Source organism: Sander lucioperca, chromosome 15 (genome assembly GCF_008315115.2).
Source record: "Sander lucioperca isolate FBNREF2018 chromosome 15, SLUC_FBN_1.2, whole genome shotgun sequence".
Classification (NCBI taxonomy): Eukaryota; Metazoa; Chordata; class Actinopteri; order Perciformes; family Percidae; genus Sander; species Sander lucioperca.
In genome coordinates, this window is record NC_050187.1 from 18,837,926 (window position 1) to 18,863,624 (window position 25,699).

The following is a 25,699-nucleotide window of genomic DNA, read 5'->3' on the forward strand; positions in this document are numbered from 1 at the left end:
TTCAGCGTTGTGACGATTTCTGTACTCATAACATTAGCAAGTCCTGAGATTAGCGATAATGGTTAATAGCAGATGCACTTAAAGACTTTGTTCCTCACATAATGTCATTACCTCTCTGACCTGCTCCCAGTCATTTGCGCTATCACACTTCCTCTGCTGTCACTAATGAGACATGCTCTTTTCATGCCTTCAATTAAACACACTCATTTCCTTTGTGTCCCTCAGGACCATATTTCTAGATTATAGATGTATATGTTCCCCACACCCCTCAGAGGCTGGAGTGTCTGGACTATGTGAGTGGCTACGTCACGTGATATTATTTAGTGTCTACTGCACTGCCTGTCATGCATATGGAGTGGTTAAGATGAGCGCATGTAAGCCTGTATATCTCTGTCCCTGGATCAGTGTTATTGTATTTAACTCGCTGCAACTTGTTGCTATCCCAATATGTTTCATATGTAGTAATGTATTTTATCTGTGGGTACACAGTATATTTGGGTTTCCAAGATAATACCTAATTTGTGCCATGATGACTTTTTATGCTGTAGGAAAAATATGCTTAATAAAAAAACACTGAAAACTGCCTTGAAAAAAAGTTTAAAAAAACGTGAATCTTTCTCTTTTATGTCACTGTCTAGCTAAAAAGAAACAGGCTTTTAAGGTCTTTTCGAATTCAAACCTTGTGACCTTCACTTTTGATTTACATAGAATCGCTACCAGCCAGATCATTGAATTTCACACTGTTGTGAGTGGCAGAAATGTACAGTAACAACATTTGAAGGAGAAACTCATAACATTTTTTACACAGAAGTCAGCAGTTTTCACTTCTGCATCAAGACAGCTCACTTCCTTAGTGAGAGACAGACTGAAAAATTCTGAAGAGGAGGACAGCAGGAGAGCATCGCACAGCTGTGTTTTATTTCTCGATAAAGCAGTACCTATCACAGCAGCTGATTGGGACGGTGATGCTTTCTCGTGCAGCACAGAGAGTCTGGCTCCAGACTGAGAGTCATCTGGTCTGCTCATCCGAGATGACATGGCAAGTAATACTCGCATGACTGTCTTTATTTCCTTCCTTCTATCAGAGTCTGTTCACATCAGCATTCTTCAGGCACACATCATCGGTGTGTTAATAATGGCAGCAATAGTAGTCCCTTCTCTTTGGCTATGGGAATGTCATTTGATTTGTTTCTTAGTGATTATCAATTAGGTAAATTGGCTGAGATTTCAGTATTGCCATTGTTTAGACCCTGAGTGTGCCTGTGTTGTGGCTCTAGAAATGGCCCCAGTAGAGAGGAATACACTGTGCAGATGGGTTCACTACCATGAAACCATCCAGGACTCCTCTGACCAGTGACAAACCAAAGGAATTGGCAGGTAAATTTCGCTTTTTAGTTTGTTTGCAGCAATGATCATTGTATCAAGCAATGTGATGATTTATGTTGTTGTTTATGATCCAACCATCTGGTTATCTGAGCTCTCATATACAGTTAAGCTCTAATTTTAAGATGTTTATCTGTCAGGGTATGAGCTGTTTTTTAATACATTACCAATGTTATGCTACTAATGTACTGCTAGTCCTTTATAAAGCCTTCATTCAGGCAGTGTATAGTGGGGAATATTTGTCATTGATTGTTAAGTGTGAGCTGAGTAGGTCATTTTTTTATGAGAAAGCACAGTCAGCAGTGTCCTTTTACTGCATTTTAGTCTAGTTCATCACATCCACTACCTACCAGGCTGAATAGGAACAAGAACATCACACCCTTATGTGCTGTGCCTTTGATTATACAGATTGCTGAGTGACTGAGTAGTGTGGCATTACCCCTCAGACTATAAATCTTAGCCTGAATACTAAATATAAGTGCCGCACAGTGAAGTTTTTTTAACTAACATTAACATTAACATAAAACCCAAATTTATCTTACCTCTGCAGTGGTTTATAGGTACAGGCACATGCTGCATCAAACATTTAATAGTGTGAATGGTGTCAGTTAAATCAAATGTATTGATCTGAGGTTGTACTTCAGGTACAGAAGAGACCATAATCAAATCACCATGAGCAATTGTGAAGACTGTGGAGCGATGCGGGAGCCAATGTAAAGACATGGGTGACAAGACAGAGGACTCACAGCCAGACATATATTTATAGACGGTGAGAAATTGATACTGAGAGTGTGCAGCGGAAGGCAGAAAGGCAGATACAAAGGAGAAAGAGAGAGAGAGAGAGAGAGAGAGAGAGAGAGAGAGAGAGAGAGAGAGAGAGAGAGAGAGAGAGTCGGCAGGGCTCTAGGTACAGTATGTGAGAACAACAGTACGCTGGGCCAGTGGGACAGACAGGGGGAGTGAGATAAAAGAAAGGAGGGGAGGAAGAGGAGAGTGTTTGTAAGTGTGTGTGTGTGTGTGTGTGTGTGTGTGTGTGTGTGTGAAATCAGACAGAGGACAGTGTCCAAGTGCAAGACAGTGAGCCAGGGAGAGGGATGCTCGGAGAGGATGAGGAGTAACAGGGCGAGGCAGTAGCGAGAGGCTCTGAGTGTGTCTGTGTGTTTGAGGAATAGTGTGTGAACAGAGGGATGCAGTCATGTCTCAGTGAGAGGGAGCAGCACAGCAACGGTAACCATGCTGAGCCCCAAGATAAAACAGGCACGCCGGGGTAAGCACAGTCCCTCCTTCCCTTTCTCCCTCCCTCCATTTCTTTCCTCTCTTTCCTTCTTCTCTCTGCAGTCCATCTCATTCTCTCCCTCTCTTGCTGTCTCTGCAGAGCTCTATTTGTCCTGCTGTCTTTGTAATAATGTGACATCAATATTGGTGTCAGTGCTTTCATTGATAATGCCTTCAAAAAGATGGAACAGCGCCATATTCGTAGCACCAGTGTCATTCTGCATCCCAGTGACTATTGTTATCAGCGATGACCTGAGGTTTCCTGCATGATCTAAAGTGTTGAGGCTTTATCTTCTGTGTCCAATGCTCATTGATAGTTAACAGTCTCTCTACTACAGAGTGATGTAACCCCTGTCTCTTGATTATACTGTATATACTACTAGAAGATTTGATCCTGATGGAGATACTGTAGGTTGTAGTAAACATGGCTGCTGGAAGGATAATCCACCCTCCAACAATGGTCTGCATCCTGACATGTTCACACCTGAACCTGGTTTATTGGGTTAGTTTTTGGTTGGCATGGTTTTGACGGGTGACTCTAGATCAGAGGTGGTGAAAGGAATGCAGGGCTCTCCACTCCTATAAATCACAACAGCTGACTGTCAAACATAGTTCCTCTAACGCCGGGTAAAACCCACTTGTGACCGCTGAAGTCGGGACGCCGCATACAGTATACATGCCTCTCACATGACTGTGTGAAGATAAAGAAGGAAGTTGTCCATCACAGAAGCAACTCCTGGCACCGATATTATCATGATGCAGGTGGTATCTATAGACAACCAACACACGCTGTTTTAGGTGGCTTGCATGGTTGTGACAATTATGTTAATAACTTATCTCAGGGAAATGGATTAGTATTGTTTTTTAGAGAAGAGTATCCACACAGTTGCTGTTTTAGAGGCATTTCCACCATAACAGGAAGGGTTTCTTTATTCTTTATTTCACATCTTTGTATGAAAATGGACATAACAGAGCAAAATATTGGCTAGCAGCAGCTTCAAGAACCCTTACTTTTGTGTATGTGTTTAGGCAAGGTTGGTGCTTTTTGGCTTCTTATTCTAGACCAGCAGTAAAAGTTAGACCATAAAAGATGATGAGAAGGAGAAATGCCTTTTCTTTCTCCTTCAACACAGTTGGACAGTGCAGTAGCCACTTCACTTTGCTTTCAATGTTTTGTACGCTTGCCATCTCTAATTTGCTGTAATGGCATTCTCCTTTGATTAGATTCCCAGCTCTGCTCTCCTCTGACCCTTTAATGCAGCATCATACAGCATCACAGAGCCGGATCTGCACTTAGAAGCTGAGCTATCAGAGCAGAATCCTAAAGCAGTTAAGTCGTGTAGAGTCTTACGGGAAGTTATTGGTAAAACTCTGAGTGATAAGTGTGGCTGAAGAACTGTCAATATGAGGACATTTGAATGAATAGTGAAGTGCTTCAAGTCAATATATTATTATTTTGAGGCACTATAAGTGAGATTCCATAATGAGACAGTCCAAACTGCAGAAGGGTTGATGCTGTACCATGTTAATCATAATAATACAAAATATTAATATGGTCTCATTTATGTTAGTAAAAAAGACCATTAACATGTGTGTGTGTGTGTGTGTGTGTGTGTGTGTGTGTGTGTGTGTGTGTGTGTGTGTGTGTGTGTGGAAATGAAGTTTCAGGTTTGAATATCCAAAGGTTAATTACAGTGGTATTGGAATGTACCTTAATACATGTATTCAAGTGCAGTACAATTTTAAGGTACTTAGTAGTAGTCGGTTATTTCCATTTAAGGCTGTTTAAGATGTTCTACGTCACTATATTTCAGAGGGACAAACTGTACATTTTACTCCATTTTCATTTGAAAACTTTACTTTACATATTACGTATAATGATCTGAAAATGTGACACATTACAATAGATTAATCTACCCAACAGTAAATACATTTTTAGTGAAATTAAATTTGCTCCACTGCAACCAAACATCACAGTGAAATACTACAGTAAAGCATCATTAATAAATAATGTGACATAATGTAACACTGACTGGGGCCATTTTCATACATAATTAGTACTATCATTTTTGATACCTACAATGGTGGAATGTGACTACAGTACAGTACATTTCCTCAGGCAGTGTACTTAAAAACACATATGAGGTACTTTACTTAAGTATTTCAATGTTATGCCTTATTTTATACTTCTACTACAATTCAAAGGGAAATATTATCCTTTGTAGGTACTTTTACTTATCTAAAATTCTTAGTGCTGAACCTTTTTGTGTACTACTGTTTGTAAGTAAATGATCTGAATACTTCTATCATCTGTAACACTAATGAGGTCATATGTATATTAAAGTATTAAATATGAAGTGATGCACTTTGAGTAACATTATTTCCTGAAAAGATAACAATTTGATCCTTGTACACTAATATATTCTTTGCTGACAATATATTTAAAAAAGCAGTTCCTCTCTGAGATTTCCTGCCTTTTTTTAAAGATGACTATGATTTACAAGACGCAGCCACGTCTGCTTTATTTATAGATCCTGCTCTGCCTGCTCCTGCTGTCAGCATACAGTTTTGTTAATGACTGCTTTACGTGGTTTCTTGACTTCTCCCTTCCTAGCAAATGAAGGACATCCAGAACATAAAGGGGAGAAATAAAATGAAGAGTCCAGACAGAGAGCTGATAAGCAAGAGAGAGAGAGAGAGCTAGAGAGAGAGAGAGAGAGAGAGAGAGAGGAAACAGGAAAGAGATTTCAGTCCAGGACCTTGCAGATACCTTCCCTGCTGTCCTCAGCAGAAAGCAAGATGCAATTAACAGGAAAAAGACACCATTGATTTCTCTCTCCTCTTCTTCTGCCTTCTGTTTCTTTCTCTCTCTCTCTCTCTCTCTCTCTCTCTCTCTCTCTCTCTCTCTCTCTCTCTCTCTCTCTCTCTCTCTCTCTCTCTCTCTCACTGACTCCCCAGGGATCCCTCTACTGTCACTGTTTTGCTCTATTCATTTGCCATACCTATGCTAATATATAATACATGCTTGCAATAATCAGTCTGTAGCAGTTAAAGCGTAACCTGATCCAAAGCAAAACTCTTCTCTGTACCTCAATGAAATTGGAAATGATATATGCACTCATTTATAACTGAAACACATAATAAAATGTAATGGAATAGATAGATTTATGGATTTCATCTTAAGCAGGATGTCTTCGCTGCAAAATGGACGTTGGTAGATTGACTTAAGAGGAAATCTGGATGCATGGTCAAGCCCGTGGGCTTGGCTGTAGCTGTACACTGGAGAGACTTCTGTGAATAATGATTCAGGATCATATATGGGTGATTTTTTTAGAATAATAACAAAACAATAAATAAAGAAAATCCCCAAATAACATGAAACCTCTATTTTTATGTAACTCCTTCTCATTCTGATGCTCTTAATCCTGCAAGCTCCCCTTTCCATCACTATATCTCTATGTGTGTGTGTGTGTGTGTCCATTCAGCACGTTCCAAGAGCATGGTGCTTGGAGAGTTGTCTCGGGTCTCCAGGCCCTGCTCTCCTCTGGATCAGGAGAAAGCACTAAAAGCAGGCTGGCTGAAGAGACAACGGAGTATCATGAAAAACTGGCAACTGCGTTGGTTTGTCCTGAGGACTGAAGCTCTGTATTTCTACAAGGACCAGGATGAAACCAAGGCACAGGTGACACTCACAAAGTAACACATATACAGGACAGTTACCTGATGTCACCTGTTGCCCCAAGAGGCTACACTGCTGTGTGTTTGGATTATTCCAGTTCAAAGCCTGATAAATATGCAAGCTTCATGAATTTATCTGATTAGTATTTTTCCCCCAGGGCCAGTCGATCTATTGTGTGTTCTTCTCCAACTCTGAAAATAGCTTATTGATTCTTTTAAATCAGGTGGCAAAATACATGTTGTATCCCTCAAGTAAAATAAAGCACTTTTCTGCATTATGTGACCGTGCTTTTTAAAGCTGCATGCTGTTATCTTTATATTTTTGTGTCAAACTATAGCTGGATAAATATCCATTCCACCCTCTCCATTAAAGTTGTGTGACACACACAGTGATAATGTTGTAACTAGCTGCCCTGTGGTTCTGTTGTAAGCACTTAGTAGGTGACCTTTGCTCCTCTCTATGTTCGATGGATCAGAAATGCACAGTACAGGAAGCACCAGAGGGATAAATAGATGAAGAGATGTTTCCCTGAGTCATCCCTCCCTCCATCATCATTACCTCCCTCTGTTGGATGGATGCCCAGAGCTCAGTGTACTCAGAACTCTACAATGTTCAACATGCACCACACGTCCAAGTCCAGAACCACTAATTGATTTCTCGTTTGGCCCTTGAATACCGTTGATACACGTGTTTTCCTCCCCTGTCAGTCTGTCTTTCTATCTGACAATCTCACGCCTTCCTCTCCTTTCTCCTACAGGGTTGTATTCCTCTTCAGGGCAGTCAGGTCAATGAGCTGCCTGCCAATCAGGACGAGCCTGGACGTCACCCTTTTGAAATTGTTCCAGGTGAGTTGGCATGGTGAGAACTCTGTGTGTAAGGAAGTGAATAAGTAAGTAAGTCTTGTTCAAGTGCTGCTGAACCATCTGTTTAGTACCAAGTGTCAAACAAACTTTTTGAATTTGAAATTGTATGTAACACTAAATAATGAGGTATGATGAAGCAAATCTGATATACAGTAATACCAAAACTTTAAATTTTTTGTTTTTATTGTTCAGAAGGTGATGAAACCCCAAATCGTGCAACATCAGTGCATATAGCACAACCACTAGAACATTAACCTGATGTCAGGTTTGCTGTAAATTGCAGAAAGTATCTCTCCATCTTGCTTTAAATTGTAATCATACTGTATACAGCAGGTCATATTCTATGTGTAAACGTTGTTGATCTAGAATAATCAAAGTGATGGATGGAAAACAGAAGTAAATCAATAGCTACATATGAGTCACAATCCGTAACGCATGCATGAAATATGCAGAACAGCAGAAAAGATGTGATTTCCACGACCATATGTCTGAGGGTTCAACAATGGCTTCATTCATCTCTGCTCTTGACAGCGTGGGTTGGCATGATTACGGTCAGAGGACAGTATGTACAGCAGATCAGGAGGGCCTGCTTGGATGAAAGAAAGAAAGAAAGAAAGACATATGAGACAGTTTGCATTGGCTGTGATGGGATGGCACTCTTGGAATGACATCCTTGGCCATATCAGCATAGATTCAGCTGCAAGCATTCATTCTTCTTAAGGGCTGTCACTGCTCATTTGTGGCCCTTATTTTCCACTATCGGTACTGGTTCAACATGGGCCATTACTGCAGCAGGTTGACTAACACCTTGACAGTTTATCCTGAGGATGAGGTTCCCATTAATGATGGTAGTAAGTACATTTTTTCAGCTTGAAAGGCTTGGAGGATGTATTGTAGAAATACTGTAACACCACTGTATTGAAGTACTTTTCAAAGCAGATTGAACTGCTGGAAGGTATTGTATTTATCTCCCTCTCTGGCTTTCTGTGTTGCCAGGATTGACAAGGTCTTTGTGTATTCTATCAGAGGTCCTGTAGAAACACTGCACAGAAACAATTGTGACATTTTCATTTTGCATGACTGACAACCCTGGCTGTCTCTGTTATGCTGCACTGTCTCAGCAGTTGATGGATCTGGTTATATTAAAATGTAATGTATGCTCCTAACTGAACCATACATACGCATATATACAGCACATTACCTGTGTTTAGAATTACATGAATGTCAGCAGATTTAAGCGCTACTGCAGGGTTGCATGGTGGTAAATGGAACACACTGCATTATTATCAGATGGGGTCACATCTACTGTATACTGTGAGTGTAAAACAATTTGGCTGTTGCAGTTAGTGTTTTTAATTATGTATGTGGCCTCTCTGTGTTTGTGCATGCGTGTGTGTGTGTGCGTCTTCACATAAAGGACCATTTCAGTGTTAATATGTTTTCACTAATTTACTATGGAAGGACAGGATGGCTTCCTGGGTCAATACTGTAATAATTCTTCAGGTAGCAGATTTTAAATGTTTTTGCAATACTGCAACTGGCAATTTAATATTGATTTCTTTTTTTACTTTTTAAATACTGAACTTTTCAGAATTGTTGATTAATGCATAAATTATGTTTTGTAACATGCATATTTTCCTCATCTCAAACTATTTATCATCCCCCACCTCACAGACAGGTTTCAATTTCATTTCACAGCATGAAAATCAACTTTGATTTGATTGAAGATAAGATGCTCATTCTGATAAATTACCTTCAGGTTTTAGTTCTCTGCAAGCCAATTCCCATACAACTGAATGGAGACCATTGGCTGCCTATAAGTTAAGAAAAACACATTCGGAAATCTAAAACACAATGATGTGCTTTGAAAAATGGTTGGCAAAGTATATGCAATTTGTAGTAAATGGGGTAAAACATGCAAATAAATCAGTGTGGTCTCTTAACGTGTGAGATGGTGTCGGGTGTCACTTTGTAGAGAAAGTCTGTTAGTGAAACAACAGTGTGAAAAGACGCTGAGGAAAAGGTCCTGCACAGAAAGACAAATGAGATATGGTGCAGTTGCTGGTGTCCGGAGGGAACATTATTCTTTCTGGGTCATTTCTCTCACACACAACACACTATGCACCACAGTGCAGGGCTTAGTAAAGAATGCAGGTACTGATATATGACAAAGGAACCCCTACAAAAAACACTTCCAAAAATCTCTTTTGGATTGTGTTTATTAGAAGGTTTTCATCCGTGCAAAATGTAAGAACATTTTATGAATAGCAGCTTTGACGCTTTTATCTCCATCTGTAACAGAGTAGTGTTTCCACCTCTTCAAAATCAAGCAATTGCAAAGTCACATAAAGGAAGAGAATTTCACATAATATTCTCGCCCAGAATATTCCCTTGGATTAGGGTGGCACCAAGATCTTGGTTGGAGCTGTCACTGTGGCCCTACGCTCTGCGATGCCCTGCAGTGTCCGGCTGCATCCTGCTACGTCCACCCATGCTCTGCTTTGCCACGCTACATCCTGTAACGCCCTTCAGTGCCCTGCTATGACATGAACTACTACGACTACCATTTGTAGTCACTGTTACATTATCTTTGTGACTATTATTGCAACTGTTCATCACATCCCCAACCGGCACCGTCAGACACCGCCTAACAAGAGCCTGGGTCTGCCGAGGTTTCTTCCTAAAAGGGAGTTTTTCCTCGCCACTGTCGCATTAGCCACTGCTAATGCTTGCTCTTGGGGGAATTACTGGAATTGTTGGGGCTTTGTAAATTATAGAGTGTGGTCTAGACCTACTCTATCTGTAAAGTGTCTCGAGATAACTCTTGTTATGATTTGATACTATAAATAAAATTGAATTGAATTGAATTTAATAATGTAATCAAAGCTAAACTGAAATAAACTAAAATGTCAAACTGAAATGTCAAACTGGGAGGTATCAAGCTGTGTGCAGCCAGAGGAAGGAGAGGCAGTGAGGCAGAGCTGCATGGCTTCTCTGTCTATATTTGTACTTTAAAGGGGGTGCTGGAGCTAATAAGGTTATTGGAAATGCTGGTATATTCAGTTGGTACAGTAGAACTGACTTCTTTTCAGATTATACAATTTATGTGATCAGAAAAGTACTTTTCAAAGTGGTATCTGTTCTATGTATGATTCCACATATTTGAAGCACAGTGGCTTTTAGATGTTTTAATCATTTTGTCCTATTGATTGAGAAAGTAATAAAATATGTGTGTGTTCAGGGGGAGCTGGAGAAAAGGATCGAACAGGCATAAGCCATGAATCGTTCCTGCTGATGGCCATCTCTCAGAGTGACATGGAGGACTGGGTCAGAGCCATACGGAGAGTCATATGGGCTCCACTTGGAGGAGGTGTGATTCTTAAACATATGTATACTCATAAATACAAATGTCCACATACAGCACTGTTTAAGCAAATCAATTATGAATGCTGTGAAGAGGGGACTTAAACCTTTAGGGTACAAATGAGGAAAACTTCTGAGCTATTAATGACCTGATTGGTGTTCATTTTCTGTGTGACTGCAGGTGTCTTTGGGCAGCACCTCGAGGAGACAATGTTATACGAGGCCCAGTGTGGCCCTCAGCTCTTAGTCCCAGTGCTGGTCGAACAGTGTGTGTGTTTCATACGTGAACATGGGCTCAAGGAGGAGGGCCTTTTCAGGGCTCCTGGACAGACCAATCATGTTCGAGAGCTGCAGGATGCCTTTGACCGTGGCGAGAAGCCAGTGTTTGACAGGTGACGCAATGGGAGGGGGCATTTTTATCTATAGCAGCATGCCAAGCTATAACCTATGCTGGATAGTATTCTTTACTGCATGTCCATTCTCTGTCTCTTACAGTACCACAGATGTCCACACAGTGGCATCACTGCTAAAGCTGTACATTCGGGAGCTGCCAGAGCCTATAATCCCATTCTCCAAATACACACAGTTTCTCTCTTGTGCTCAGCTTCTTACCAAGGACAAAGCAATGGTAATTACATAGCTGCGTAACACTTTACAAGTATATTTCCCAACTTGCCTTGGCAATAAACATGTCTTACTTTTCTTTAAGGGTATAATAGAGCTAGGCAAACAGGTGAAATCCCTTCCTCAGGTCAACTACAACCTCCTTACATACATCTGCAAGTAAGTCAACACTACTTTGTCAGCTGCTGTGTATATCAGTAGATGTTAAGCTAACTGATGTGACTGTGACGGTTTTTATTGTTGATGCTATGTCCCATTCACTGTTTGATGATTGAGGATTTGTCAGCCTGTCATACAAGAGAAATAACATTCATTACACCCACATCCTCGTCATCAGGGGAAGTAACATCACATTGATTGACACTGAATGTGAATAATTGCATGTCTTGTCTGCCGTCTGCATCTAGTCTTCCTTTTCATTAGTTTGAGTTTTCCTAGCTTTTGGTTCTATCTGCTCAGGTTTCTGGACGTGGTTCAATCTCACTCCAATGAGAATAAGATGAGTGTTCAGAATCTGGCCACTGTGTTTGGACCCAATATCCTTCGGCCCAGAGTGGAGGATCCAGTTACCATGATGGAGGGTGGGTGATAATGTCAACATATGTTAACCTGCATCACGATTTGTGACACAAACTTGCTTTCCAATCAATATGTACAACAATGCCATGGAACATTTCAAGCAGGTGTGTACTTAAGTGTATGTGTGTTTGTCATTATAAACAGGAAGTTCACAGGTGCAGCACCTCATGACTGTGCTAATCAGTGAACACACCCGACTTTACCAACGGGAGGAGCCGGAAACTGAGGCCAAGATTCCCCCACAGCAACAGCAGAGTCCTATCCAACGGTGCAAAGTGGAATGGCTCTCACAAGAAGACACTGACCCGCCACCCTCCTCAGGCACAGGCTCCAAAACTCCTAAAGAGGAACCCCAATCTTTCACCACTTGTACAAACAGTAAGACAACTGCACCAAGCTTCACTACAACATTGGAGAAAGGTGAGGATGGTCAGATTGAAGGGAAGGGCAAAAGTAAGACAGAAGAGAAAGTCGATGGAAACGCAGATAGCAAAACTGATGGGAAAGGTGGAAGTGAAGTAGCTGTAAGCCCCAGTAAACAGTCTAAAGCACTGCCCTCCTGGAGGTGCTCCTTCAAAGGCGGTGCAGCATCTGGGGGGCAGAGGGGGAAAATAGGGGGCTCAGCAGGGGATGTGTCAGCAGCTGGTGGGAGCAACTGGCTGATGAATGGCCTGTCGTCCCTCCGAGCTCACAGGCGCACCACCTCATCCGGTGAAAGACTTAAAGACCCTACTCTGAAGGATTCAACCCTCTCCCTTAAAGAGACAACTCTTCCACTTAAGGACACACAGAGAGACTCTGATGAAGACTCCTCTCAAACCCCCTTGGCTCACAGAGTCCTCCACCAGTCCCACAGACTGTCTGCCTATGACAATGTTGCCCCCTCCAGTCTAAGCCTGCCTGCTGACACCTCCTCTATCTGGACGTCCTTTGAGATCTCGTTGGCCGAGCCACAGGGAAGCGATAAGGCAGGGAAATTGGGGCAGGGTCAAGAGAGACCCACAGACGTGAGGGACAGTGCAAGTACTCTGGATTACAGTGCAAGCGGTACTGAGGATGATCTCACAGGAACAGATGAAGGTCTCACCAACATGCTGACTGAGCTCAAGCAAGAGCTGAAGAAACAGAGGACGAGCTACGAAACCTGCATTCGCAAGTAAGAATGAGTCATTTTCTGTCAAATAACCAATTAAAATCAGCATGAGTTGTTATTCTTACCTTTTCTTCTCTTGTTTGAGGTTGGAGGAGTCCTGTTCTAAGTACCAGTCCCAGGTTAACCACCTCGAGGAGGAGCTGGACCAGGAGAAAAAGAAGTTATACATGCTGGAGATCAGACTCAGGAACTCGGAGAGGGCACATCAAGACGCAGAGAACAGAAACGTTCTCCTCCAGAAAGAGATGGAGGAGTTCTTCAAAACCCTTGGAGATCTGACCACAGGAGCATCACGGACCAACTAGACCAGACCAACCTGCCTTCATCTGGTCCATCAGAAGAGGAGGAGCTTGATTACTGGGAAGACCAGTCAGCCCCAAAGCTTTGAAGACCAAATACCTCTAGTGCTGTACTACTTGCCATCGTGTCCTCTTTAGTACAGCCGTCTTGTGCCTACACTGACTAGTGCTGGTGCCAAACAAGAACTCCTCTGGACCAAGCAAGCATTTTACCATTCCACAAAATTCCTTAATATTATACACCATAGGCCATTTAGCTGATTATTTGACTAAATTCCTCTGTAAGAGAGCAGAAAAAGCCGTATTGATTACATGAGTTTCAGTCTTCCCAATCACACCCTGTTCATTTCCCCTTAGAACTCATGTTCTTGAAAGAAATGTTAGCTTGACAGTAAAAGAAAGAACAAGGCGACACATTAAAATTCAACTCTTTTATTTGCTGGAGTTGAAGGTAGACAGTTTCTGATGTATATAATTGGTCTGTTAGTGAGGCAATTTCAGATCTAAAGGCTAAACGTTACACAACTGGCCTGATCAAAACACACCACAACAGGTTAACTCTGCTGTCATATTTGGCCAAACCATCAGAAGACTGCAGCATCATCCCAGTAGTGCTGAATGGCTTTCCTGTCTTTCCTCTAAATATACCTGCACTAAAACCAGAGAAAACACATGCGTGGTCTATTCTATCTTTTCTATTTTTGAGGAGATGGAGGAGAGGAAAATGACAAAAAGAGAAGGCCACAACAGTTAGTTGAGATGTGGCCCAGAACAGGTCAGGGCATTCGTCACAATCCCCAAAGTGCATTCTGGGAGCTGATGCTAGGGGTTACTGCCTGGAGTGCCCAACCATTAAAAAGAGCAAAGGGACATGTTGGGAATTTGAGCCATCAACTACATCCAAAGGTTACCATAGCAGGTAGCAAATGCCTGTTTCCTGACTCTCAGAAAACATACATACATCTACAGTAAAATGTACAGATCAATGACTGACTATATTAATCTATGAATTATATTGCACAGAAAACAAACAAAAAAATGAAACAAAATGCATATAAATAGTACTTCTGAATGAAATGTACATTACATACAATAGACGTCTCCTAGCTTGAAATAAATAAATAAATAAATAATGCAAATACAGAAAAGAAAATTTATCTTTTTTCACATTTCTTTCGAATTGTGTGTGCCATGGTATACAAACTGTATCTTTAAAGAAATGTGTTTGAGTGAGTGTGTGCTTGTGTGAGGTAGAACTCAGAAAGACGCACCACAGAAGAGAGGAGCATCTACAACAGAGAGGACTGAAAATCACTTAACTGAGTAAGGGCACTTAAATTAAATTTTAAATTTAAATATCAGACAGCTGTGAATAATGCCTGAAAGAACCTGCCAAAAGGGGAAAGTGACTAATTTAGACGTAGTCTCTGGTGACAGTCCCCAAATACAGAACTCATTCTAGCCAGTGGAATGGCCCATATTAAATTGTTACAGCGCTAACAGTAATCACTGGCTCCTCACTATACCACATTTCTATTTACTTACATTCACCCTGTTTTTCCTCATCCAACAGACCATTGCTTACAAATTACATCTAAGTAACTAAACAAGTTCAAATACAGTCAGTTAACAGTGTGCTATAGTAAAAAAGAAATTCAGTGTCAGGGCAATAGACCATTTGACTGCTTGTCGAGATGCACACAATACAGAGGTGACATAATACTAAGAAATAAGTTAACTTGGATACACCAAAGGATGCTTTCTACAAGAAAGATGAGGAACAATATCAAAATAAAATCATTCATTTGCAATTGGATCCAAGATGAAGTGCGCTATAGTCTACTGTTAAAAAGAGAATTGGTGTAGATTCATTCAAATGTCCCAAAAACAATTAAAAAAAAAAACCATTGAACAATTCAAAAATATACTTAACATAATATTGCAGTGCTAACAGCTTGGTATTCAACTGTGTAGCAGTAGCTAAAAAACCGCAATGTAGTAAAGTACACTCAAATCCCTCTCTTTCATAACATACATCACAGATTCACATCAAAACATACTCTGATTCTCTGCAGCAAAAATACAGTAATAATGATACAATTTCCAACCACAATCATTTACAGCAGTATAGGGGGAGGGGAAATAATAACAAACTGTACATTAAAAGCGCAGCTCTAGAAACTAACATGAGAAGTTCCATTGGCCTAAATCCTCTCCCATCACACACACTGATGAGGAAAGGTTTGCTTTGTGTGTGTGTGTGTGTGTGTGTGGTGTGTGTGTGTGTGTGTGTGTGTGTGTGTGTGTGTGTGTGTGTGTGTGTGTGTGTGTGTGTGTGTGTTGTGTGTGTTGTGTGTGTGTGTTGTGTGTGTTGTGTGTGTTGTGTGTGTTGTGTGTGTGCGTTATCTGCAGCAGGCCAGTGCACTCAGAGAGGTGTGGCTGTCCAAGCTGCTGTCTGTTTCAGAGGTCATGGTGGGGTCACTGCTGGGGTCAGTGGGCTCTGTGGACATGGACGAGACATCGTTGGCCGAAGAGGAGGAGGACGTGGGCTGAGGGGGGCTTTCGATCACTGCTGCACCTGTGCTGCGAAAAACACACGTCAACGCATAGGTTTCATTCAGGATACTGCAATGCAGATGTGAACAGTGCCTTAAACTTTAAATTCCCAGTAAGTAAGTACAGTAAGGTTAGTACTGTGCATATTTGAAGAATTCAGTGAACTTCATATAAAATAAAAAGTGTTTTTGCATTATTTAAATCGTACAGACTGAGTGAGTTTCAGAAACCTGTGAAAAAAAACGTGTTAACATTTTTAGGCTTATATCAAGCTTCTGATAAATATGCATCATGTGCCTCTATTGATTCAGTTGTTCATCCTTCCCACCTTATATCCCAAAGTTATAATGATCACTCACCTAAAGGAGGTGGCTGGCCTCTTATCACACCATTTCTTGTCCACTCCTCCCATTCACTCACTTCCTTATAAATTAGCACTACAAATGAAAGAACAAGAGAAGGTTAAATGGGACAGGAGAGAGAGAGAGAGAAATCATTGATGTGTGTATCACACTTTTTCTGTACAGTCACAGTGTATTGCATACTGTACAGTCCAAACGGCATCATGTTTCTAACTTGGACAGGCTGTGCTGGTGTGACTCTTCTAAAAATGAGTGAGGGGTCATTTTCACCTGGCAGGGGTTAGGATGAGCTCATCCTGCTGCACAACTGAAAGTGATATTTACACACAATCTGAAGTCTTTCCGTGCCTCACAGAATCAGGTTCCCCACAGTGGAAAACACTAACTGAGAGGCTTTAAGGGGGATTTCAGGTCACGCAATGCACGCTCTGGCAACTATAGTGAAGATACAGAGCTCCTCAGGCAACAATGTCTGTAACCAGCTGACTGCATATCTACACATTCACTGGCTGTCCCAATGGATTTCTTTAGACACGGTTTATTTTTGTGCTTTCCATGAATAGAAATTAATCATGTCACCACTGGTGAACTGCTAGTCATAGAATCTGACCAGCTGACGATTTCTATTTCATTGTAAACACATCTGATTTGCACAAAATTGAATGTATTAACTAGAGTGGGTAGATTTAATTGTGACATATAATATATTAGATGCTATATAAGCAGCAGGTTTTATAGTCAACTTAAAACCAAAATTCATCTATCTGCTGTTAATCAATAACTTGTCATTTTTTGAAGTGGTAAAACAAAGCAGATACCCAAACATTTTTGAAAGAAAATGCATTTTATCAGACTATTCAATTTAACATTACTGAGTGATACCTATTAGGAAATTCCTGTGCTGCCTCAGAAGCCAGAAGGTAAATAATACACTGAAACTAAGCGTTAAGAATCTCAGTATGCAGTCTAACCTTTCCACTCTTCCACGGTATGCTCCCTCTCATCCAGCTGTTTCTCTAAGATCTTTGGAGGTGGCTGAGAAAGAGAAAATGGCTTAAATGGCACATTGGTGGTACAAGAGTGATGTCAACTTTCCATTTCAAGTGAAGTAATTAAAATCTCAAGTGACCCATTTAAGAATCATGTGCTCCGATCAGCGATCCACTTACTGCTTCCACTTCAGCTGGGTCGTACCAAACATTAATATAGGGGTGCTGCAGGGCCTCATCTACAGAGATGCGCTTGGAGGCATCAATCACTAACATCTTGGATAAGAGGTCTCTTGCTTGGCTTGCTGAGGGGAGAAACAACAAATAGATAAGATGCCCTGCTATTAATCACAAGTCTACAAACGTATATGATGAAGGATTTCTGTATGAGTTTATGCGATATGATAACACATGAAAAAACACTACCTTTCAGTTTATTGTGGTCAGAGTCGGCAGGGAAGAGCACATCTGGGAAGAGTTTCTCAAAGCTGTACCCAGCATAGCGTGGCCTGTTTTCTACGTACGTTCTTACTGACTGGTTCAGCTTCATGAGAAAATCCTGAGATGGAGTGCCTAGCTGCTCAATTACCTTGTTCCACTGGTCGATGTCTGAAGTGTAAACGTTAAGGAAACACACACTATTCACTCAGGACAGTGTGACATTTAACCTTCTTTGAAGCTCTGCTTACGTAGTTCACACACCCATACGTAGAACACATAATGATGCAACCACTCACTCCTTTCCTATGCAGCTAATAAATACATAACTATGATACACACTCTCTCAGCAACCACTGCCCTTTATTGTCTGGTTTGGCTTGACATTCTCACAATAGGTGGGTGTAGTGGAGCAATGATGGAGGTCATGTTTGTCGGGTGGAAATGTTGAAAATGAAAAGCAAAGTGACAGAGGGAAACTCTGAGGATGGTGTTGGATCTATTCACACAGAAGGAAGTGAGGACACAGTGATCAATCAATGACGGGGAAGGATACGATCAGTGCCAGGGAACAACACGCTTCCCCTGATCATCTCGGCCACTATGCAGCCCACTGACCATACGTCCACTGGAGGTGGACGTTTAGATGACAGGGAGGTGGACATGCAAACAAAATGGTGAGATTAAAAAAAGCACAAACTAGGTGAGAGAATGCAAGCACAATGGTGTGATGGAAATGAAAGAACATGCAGAATCAGCCAGATATAAATGAGAGAGTGCAATGCAGTGTTGAGCAGATAAAATGTTTACAGCCCATGACAGCCATAATGCTTCTAACAAGGCATGTTACACTGGGTTATATTAAAAAGCCCCCATAGCCTGCCACAAAATACTGTATAGAAGCCAAGAATTGACCAGGGAAAGATCTGACAGTCTGCACAGCACGAAGCACAAACACTTTACAAAGACTGTTAAGATTAACAGCATGAAGAAGAATTTAAAAAGACCCAAGGATACAATCCCTTCCTGGGAAGAGGATTTTATGGCGAACCATTTCCGCCAGTATGCAGCCCACAGACCATATGTCCACTAGTGAAGTGGAACACGGTTAACAAAGCCAATAAGAGGTGAGAGAAATGCATGACAACAGGTTAGTTACACATAGGGGGCCAGTTAGTTAGCAGTTTCTTACAACAAAGTCCCATCATGTGCAGAAGCACCATGCAGCTTACACAGTGTTAACATTAAGATTTATCTTCAGGTCCCTGTATATGAGTTATAATAGAGCTTACAAAAAATAGTTTATGGTGCACTACAGTGTAACATTTAAAATCAACAAGGCTCAAAATTGTAGATTGACCGAGTGACAGATACATTGATAATCACTAACCATTGGCTTGGTAGCCCATGCCCAGGATAACCTCTGGTGCTCTGTAGTAGCGCGTTACCACATACGGTGTCATCAGGAGGCCCGTGGCAGCCGTCCGAGCCAAGCCAAAGTCCAAAATCTTCAGTGTACAATCTGACTTGACAACTATGTTACTGGGCTTGAGGTCCTACAGAGGAACAAACACACCAAAATGTCATTTTTTTCAAATGTTAATTTTGTCAATAAGAAGCAATGACAAAAAATGCAGATGAATAGCTATAAATGTAGTGACAGCTAATGTAATATGCATGGAGGGAAAACACCATCTAACACCATTCTAAGACAAAATGGACCCTACATTACAACATCAGCATTGTTCAAACAATGATTGTTTTTTGTTTATTTTTGTGATCATAGTATTGTCTGAACTACATTATCCATCATGACTGAAATCCAGCTGATAGCCTGAGGTTCCAGCTCCTGCTGCAGCTATTTCCTAAAGATTACTTTTTGTCTATGTCATGGTTCTCTGCAGTACAAATTGCTTATTGGAGTGTTTTGCTTGCTAGTAGCAAATGCATTTAAAGTTTCCAGTTTCCAGATGAATCAAGTAGTGGTATTTTACGTTATTGAATGATTTTTTTCAGGTTTGCTGCTCCTTCATTCTAACTAGGAATAATGTTTTGTTGAAGATGTAACATACACTTAAAACTTACTACTACTATCAGCAAATAGAATTATTGCCATACTGTAATATTATTTGCAGTGAGATTCCCACCTGGCTGCATGTTTCTAATGCTTCATGATGAGGTGCAATTGTAAATCACAGTGCACGCACACACTTTACACCTGCTTATTATTGATCCATATGGGAATTCATCTGCCCTTTTTGAAATGGAGGTCAGAAGTCTGTACTGTGCTAGAAGTACAGTGTTTTGTGCAAGGACATTTCATTAAGAAAGTAATTAAAGTTTTTTTTTACATCAATGCTTTTTTTAATAAATGTTTTATAATTTACAATATGTTTTCAAGAGGGTTTTGTTGGTAATTAAAATACTATATTCATTATCTCATAGTGTGCCAGTTGACCATTTGCCCTTACACTTCAGTGTCAAGTGTCTCAGAAGGTTTAATGGAACCTCATTTTGACATCGACCTAGCATTAGTCTGTGCAGTCATGGCCAGCTGATGCTTACCCTGTGAATTATGCCTGCAGCATGGAGGTGTTTGATACCACACAACGTCTGATAGAGGAGATAGGACAGCCTCTCATGGTCCAGCTCCATCTGAATGACTTGGCACAAGTTGGCATCCATCAGCTCCATCACCAAGTATCTGACAGAGCAGAAATGGTTTACACAAGTGGTTGAGAAGCATTTCAGCAAACACATGAGAGGCAATTTTATGAACAATACATACTGTCTACTCTAAAACAAAGTACATCCACACTTATAAACATATAGTTACTTACACATCTTGGAACTCTTCTAATGATTTTTGTGGTGTAAATACATTTAGAAGGCCAATGATCTGTGGGTATAAAATGACATGAATCAGATTGATGTTGTCATGTCATTATAGCACACACTGAGTTACACACATTTAAGCATAAAATGCTATTAGCATTTTGCCATACTAAAATATCACGTCTCCCACTGGCTATTCGGCCGAATATATTTGCCTACTTACATTTTTGTGATTGACACATTTCATTAGGACTAGCTCTCTGTACGCCCTCTTGGCATGGGTTTGATTTTGAAACGGCCGACTCAGCTTCTTGATGGCAACATTTCGGTCAAGGATTTGGTCGTAAGCAGAGCTGAGGAACAAGATTAGTGAATAATTTCAAAAAATTGTCACAAATGTAGCGTTATAGGTAGTAGACATTACAGGTTATGGATGTGTATGGAGAACAATTTACAGTTTTATGGATTCATATTGTGATTTCTTGAGGCAACATTAAGTGAAATATGTTTTGGTTCTCATGAATGTTCCGGTGACGTATTGGAAACAGTGTCACATATTTCAGCAAGAAGCTGTTAACTGAATATGGAGGAGGTTGCAACACTCACCAGACGATTCCCTGTGCTCCTGAGCCGATGGGTCTTAGATTCTGGTATCGCTTCAGTACTGTGAACGTCGAATCCCCAACATCGAGGCTGTAGAACTCTCTTTCTCTCTTGTTTTTGTTCATGGCGAAATCTTTGATTACTGTTTTCTGTGCATCCAAAAATGTCCTCTGTGTACACAAGAACAGGCAAGCGATCAAATATTTTGTAGTGCCAGGACTACACCACAGATACCAGCAGACCAGCCAAAATGTTTAAAGTCAAATGAAAATCCCTGCTCCCAAGAAACCTGATTAGAAGGGAGAAAATACACTGCTGAATTTCACACTTGAGGCGAGCGCTGCGGCTCCTTACCTCAGCAACTCAGCAAACACACCAGAATGGAAGATTTTATATCATCAGCACAGCAGGGGTGGCAGAACAGCAGACTACGGGGAGGTCTTCTACATCATATGAAACATGACTCTCAAGAGTGACTCTGTCACACTGGAAAACCAAGCTTGGTGTTAATTCCTTCTGAGTTTGGACCCCAGCCCAGGACTCCAGCCTACAAGCGGGTCTTGCACAGACACATGTCAACTGGGTCAAGTTGCACCATGCTGCTGTGAGCCCAGATAAGACACAACACAGAGACGCCAATGTGTGTGCACGATGTCCCTGAAAACATTTAATTAAAACAAAAATCTAAAAAGGAAAAAGGGATTCCTTTCCCTTTCTTCAATTCTTATACAAGCAACATACTCACTCCCTAACTCTGCCGACACACAGTCCATATGAGGGATATAAATGCCAGAATAAAATGAGTCAGCTCTCCTTCTGTTCCTCCAACGTCACAAAGACATACATAACATCCACCTCCTTCACAACATGAAAATAGACATGCCGCCTCTTTCTAAATTTCAGACAGGAAGACAATTTTGCTTGTCTGAGTTATTAAGGCTTGAATGACATTGCAGTTGGTGTGCAGTAGTGTCGGTGGTATGTTATCTGTTCCTCTGTGGTAAAGTCATAACTGTAATAATAATAATGACTATCCATGAGGATAGTTATGGTCAGGTCAAGTCAGGAATGGAATCACAGGCTGACTTGATCCGCTACATTCCTATTTAGTCACACACCCACAGTGTTAATAGTACTGACCCTGCTGTGAAATAACCAATATTGATGCTTACAACTACATGCTGCATCGACAAATACCTCTGAAATCAATGGCACACTATTAGATTGCAGTTATGTGTCAGCTGCAGTATTTACAAGGAATGCAGCAGCCACATCAGTAGTCTCAGCAGCAGCACATAAGAGGTCTGGACCTCATTGATGGATTTGAAGGCAGGAAGAGGTAATACTTCTTCTCTAGGTGCCTTGTGTATCCTGCAAAAGCAGAAATATAGTGAGGTAATTCCTAGAGCGCACTGCCCTCTAATGACTTAACCACTGTTTTCTCTAAACAAGCTGCTTCATATTAATGATTTAATGAATGGCTTCCAGGGCACATACTTAAAGGACAATTCAGATCCTGGCAATGGTGGTTAACAATTATACTACAAATAACCCACATTCTCACAAAAATGCACATGCTGTGTTCACAAATAACACAATATTAACCTTGTGTTGTCTTCCCTTCAACCTTGGAAAAAAACACTTTTTTCTGACATTTGTGACGCCTTTTTTCACAATTTGTTTTTGCTTTTTCCAACGTTTTAAATTTTTTAATTTTTCTTCTACACATTTTCAGCACTTATTTCTACGTCCAATATTTTCTGATATAAAACAAAAATTCAAAACGGGCCAATGTGACCCGAAGTCAACACAAGGGTTTAGTGATATTGTGCAGCTCTTGTCTATAACATCACACAAACCCACATTAACACTAGTAGCACACACATAACTAATACAATACTAATGTATCATCATATATTTCCATAGGTGGAATATCATCTCATGTTCTCCCACTTTACATGCATTACTCATCACCAGATGAGGAAAAACAAGGACAATCTCAGCCATAAACATATTTATTATAATCTACTTTATGTATAGGCCTAATATATATTCTGTCACATATGAGCGTTAACCTTGGTCACACGACCCCTCTTTTCTTGACGACGAACAGGTAGCTGGCAGGTAAAGGACTGTAAGACTGCAGAAAAGAGCCGTGCATGCTAAAAGTGTAGCAGCCTGAATAAATTGGACACTGACATTTTTTCAGCGATAATGACAGCCATATCGTGATATGACAGGGCCTGTTTATGAAACACAGTGCGCAGTCGGTGGTGATACTAGCGTTAGCTGCTGTCTCAATATGCATTATATACACCGTGAACGGACGTATTACACTGTAACGACACAAAAGGGAGTATTTTGGGTAAGTAATAGTCTAACTGAAGCTACAATTTAAAACCCTTAAAACAACAACCGTATCGGTTAAGCAGCATGCACATAGCGACATACGACCCTCCCCCACGGCCAAACAATAAGCACGTCTACGGAGCAGAGGTACGAATCCTCATCTTACCTCTGTCATCAAATTAAACTATCGATCCCCCTGCGGTCCGATCAGCGGCGAAATGTTCCGGACTATTTGTTTATGCCGCCAATGAAGGATGATTTATTCCGTTGTGTGGCTTAGAAATACATGACCTCACCGAATTCAGTTGCCTACGTTTCCATCTGGCTACTACTGACAGGCCAGGACGCGCAGTGCGCACGGGGCATGCGTCCCAGCAGTACGTCACTCATCCACAGAGACACACCCACCAGCTCCTCCATCCATTCTTTCTTCCTTCCTTCCGCCTTTCTCTCTGTCTGTCTGTCTGTCTGTTTATTTATCTATCTAGATACACAAACTTGTTTTAGCCCACTTCCGTTTTAAAACATAATAAATTAGATGTTGTTGTATGCTCTTATGTCTGCAGTAGGCCTCACTGAAAATATAGACCCTAGCCTACTGCATGATAGATATTGGGATGTTGGCCCTATTTCTGTCCAACAGTTACACAAGTTATGTTGTGTAAGTGAAATAAGCATCTCCAAATGAAGAGTACATATGAGGCTGCATTTTTTATTTTATTTTTTGCTTTATATTTCATAAAATTTCTTTTCTTTTGTGACAAAGAGAATGGCTGAGAGGGAGTGCAGAGTGTGTGGATTATGTATTACTGAGCACACAAGTCAAAAAGTCATTCACATTTATTTCTGTAACTAAAACTAAATGCATTGGAAACTGATGGCCATTTTCCCCACAAACTGTCCTTGATGCAAAATCCTTCACACGGATAAATGAAAGGACAACCCAATATCCACATTAAGGGTAGGCCCTATAGTGAAACACAGGAAACCAGTTTCATGATAAATAGTCAAGTAGGCCTATATGGATACATTTGAAATTGATGTGTAAGAATTTTCAATTAGTTCTTTCTTGCTTTCTTTCTTTAGGTATATTTAGATCAATTAGGCTATTGATGAATAGTTGGTTTTAGTGGCTGTTTAAATGCCTTTCATAAAAAAAAAAAATGTATTTGGAACCCTGTTATTATTATTGACAGGTATTTCAATAGTAGCCTATATGCAGACTAACAGACAACTAGATCTAAGTTATCATTGTTATTCTGAAGGGATGTCTTTCATCAGTGGTGTTAGTGAACACAAGGGGAAAACAGGTCTACTTTAATAAGGATCATTTTATGCCATTTCACCTTAGTAGTTGTGATTTACAGACTTGTCAAAAGAAAAAAAACATTGACCAGGCTTCCAATAACATTAACTATGTAGTTTTTTTCAAAGTTAGTTAGTGAGTGAGTGAGTGAGTGAGTGAGTGAGTGAGTGAGTGAGTGAGTGAGTGAGTGAGTTAGTTAGTTAGTTAGTTACTTAGGGTTAGTTAGTTAGTTTTTAGTCTGGATCCAATGGTCTAATTAGCCTACTGTAAAGCCTATGTCTGTTTCCAGAGTAAACAGTGACGCTGCAGTGATCATAGCCTACATATTATGATTATTTGCATGATCAGTGTCATCAGGGCAATATTTAGCGAGCATCTCCTTTTAGCCCGTGGAGCATCTTCTGTTAAACTGTGGGATCATTTGTGAACGATGACATGCAGAGGCTCTGCAGAAATCCATAGCGTAGTAGTTAGGGTACCATCTAGAGTTCATGCATCAGTAGGCTACGCTACGCTACAACAACGGAGGTATTCACGGAGCCATGCTCTGCAAAGGCATATGACTGAAAAAGGACATTAGGTAAAATTACGTTAACTTAGCGCTGAGTAGTTCCCCCTGCACCCACCTGACAGCACTGGATGGTTGTTATTTATCCTTGTCCCTGCGCAGATACCCCGGGGCCTGCAGAGACAAGCTGCGCGCAGAAGGGAAGCGGCATGTAAACGTCCCAGCACCGACTCCCGCAGCAAGACAAGGCTACTACGGTTTCTTACCCCTTGTTCGAAGAGAGCCCGCAGTGTTATGATCATTGTGGGGGAGCAGCCCTACAGCAGCACGCTAATCGAGGTCGTTCGTCCTTCCCAGGTTTCTCTGTAGCGCACCTACTGCCGGGGATCCACCGCACCTTTGGGCGTCCGACGGATTAGTTAAATCGGTGTAGCTGATCCCACGCCAACCGCTATTGGTGGCTCTCCTGTCGCTGTCAAACCGCGAGGCTAATCCAATTAAGTGTTTAAAGGCGAGAAGCTAAGAATAGCCCCAA

At 41.0% G+C, this 25,699-nt stretch overlaps 2 protein-coding genes across 14 annotated transcripts; one reads left to right on the top strand and one right to left on the bottom strand.

Moving 5' to 3' along the window:
* Positions 1-854: 854 nt before the first annotated feature.
* On the top strand, positions 855-14,351 carry arhgap22 (Rho GTPase activating protein 22). 7 transcript variants are annotated; one of them, XM_031304539.2, is made up of 12 exons: positions 1,277-1,377; positions 2,028-2,152; positions 3,883-3,987; positions 6,144-6,340; positions 7,095-7,182; positions 10,442-10,570; positions 10,745-10,955; positions 11,059-11,191; positions 11,273-11,346; positions 11,647-11,768; positions 11,911-12,922; positions 13,005-14,351. In XM_031304539.2, exons 4-12 carry the CDS (start codon positions 6,158-6,160, stop codon positions 13,222-13,224), a joined length of 2,172 nt encoding a protein of 723 aa, XP_031160399.1. In that variant the 5' UTR covers positions 1,277-1,377; positions 2,028-2,152; positions 3,883-3,987; positions 6,144-6,157; the 3' UTR covers positions 13,225-14,351. The 7 variants fall into 7 exon arrangements, with proteins under 7 accessions (XP_031160355.1, XP_031160368.1, XP_031160399.1 ...); XM_031304495.2 differs by lacking the exons at positions 2,028-2,152; positions 3,883-3,987 and adding an exon at positions 855-1,039 and having other exon boundaries at positions 1,278-1,377; XM_031304508.2 differs by lacking the exons at positions 2,028-2,152; positions 3,883-3,987 and adding an exon at positions 868-1,043 and having other exon boundaries at positions 1,278-1,377.
* mapk8a (mitogen-activated protein kinase 8a) lies at positions 13,635-25,641 on the bottom strand. Of its 7 annotated transcripts, none has more exons than XM_035992671.1 (12): positions 25,431-25,641; positions 21,005-21,171; positions 20,622-20,751; positions 20,404-20,462; positions 20,129-20,267; positions 18,954-19,119; positions 18,120-18,191; positions 17,552-17,734; positions 17,306-17,430; positions 17,108-17,171; positions 16,134-16,211; positions 13,635-15,796 (listed from the first exon to the last, which is right to left on the bottom strand). In XM_035992671.1, the coding sequence occupies exons 1-12, from the start codon at positions 25,464-25,466 to the stop codon at positions 15,621-15,623; spliced, it is 1,395 nt and encodes a 464-aa protein (XP_035848564.1). In that variant the 5' UTR covers positions 25,467-25,641; the 3' UTR covers positions 13,635-15,620. The 7 variants fall into 7 exon arrangements, with proteins under 7 accessions (XP_035848564.1, XP_035848563.1, XP_031160441.1 ...); XM_035992670.1 differs by lacking the exon at positions 18,120-18,191 and adding an exon at positions 18,581-18,652; XM_031304581.2 differs by lacking the exon at positions 18,120-18,191 and adding an exon at positions 18,581-18,652 and having other exon boundaries at positions 13,635-15,801.
* Positions 25,642-25,699: the final 58 nt, after the last annotated feature.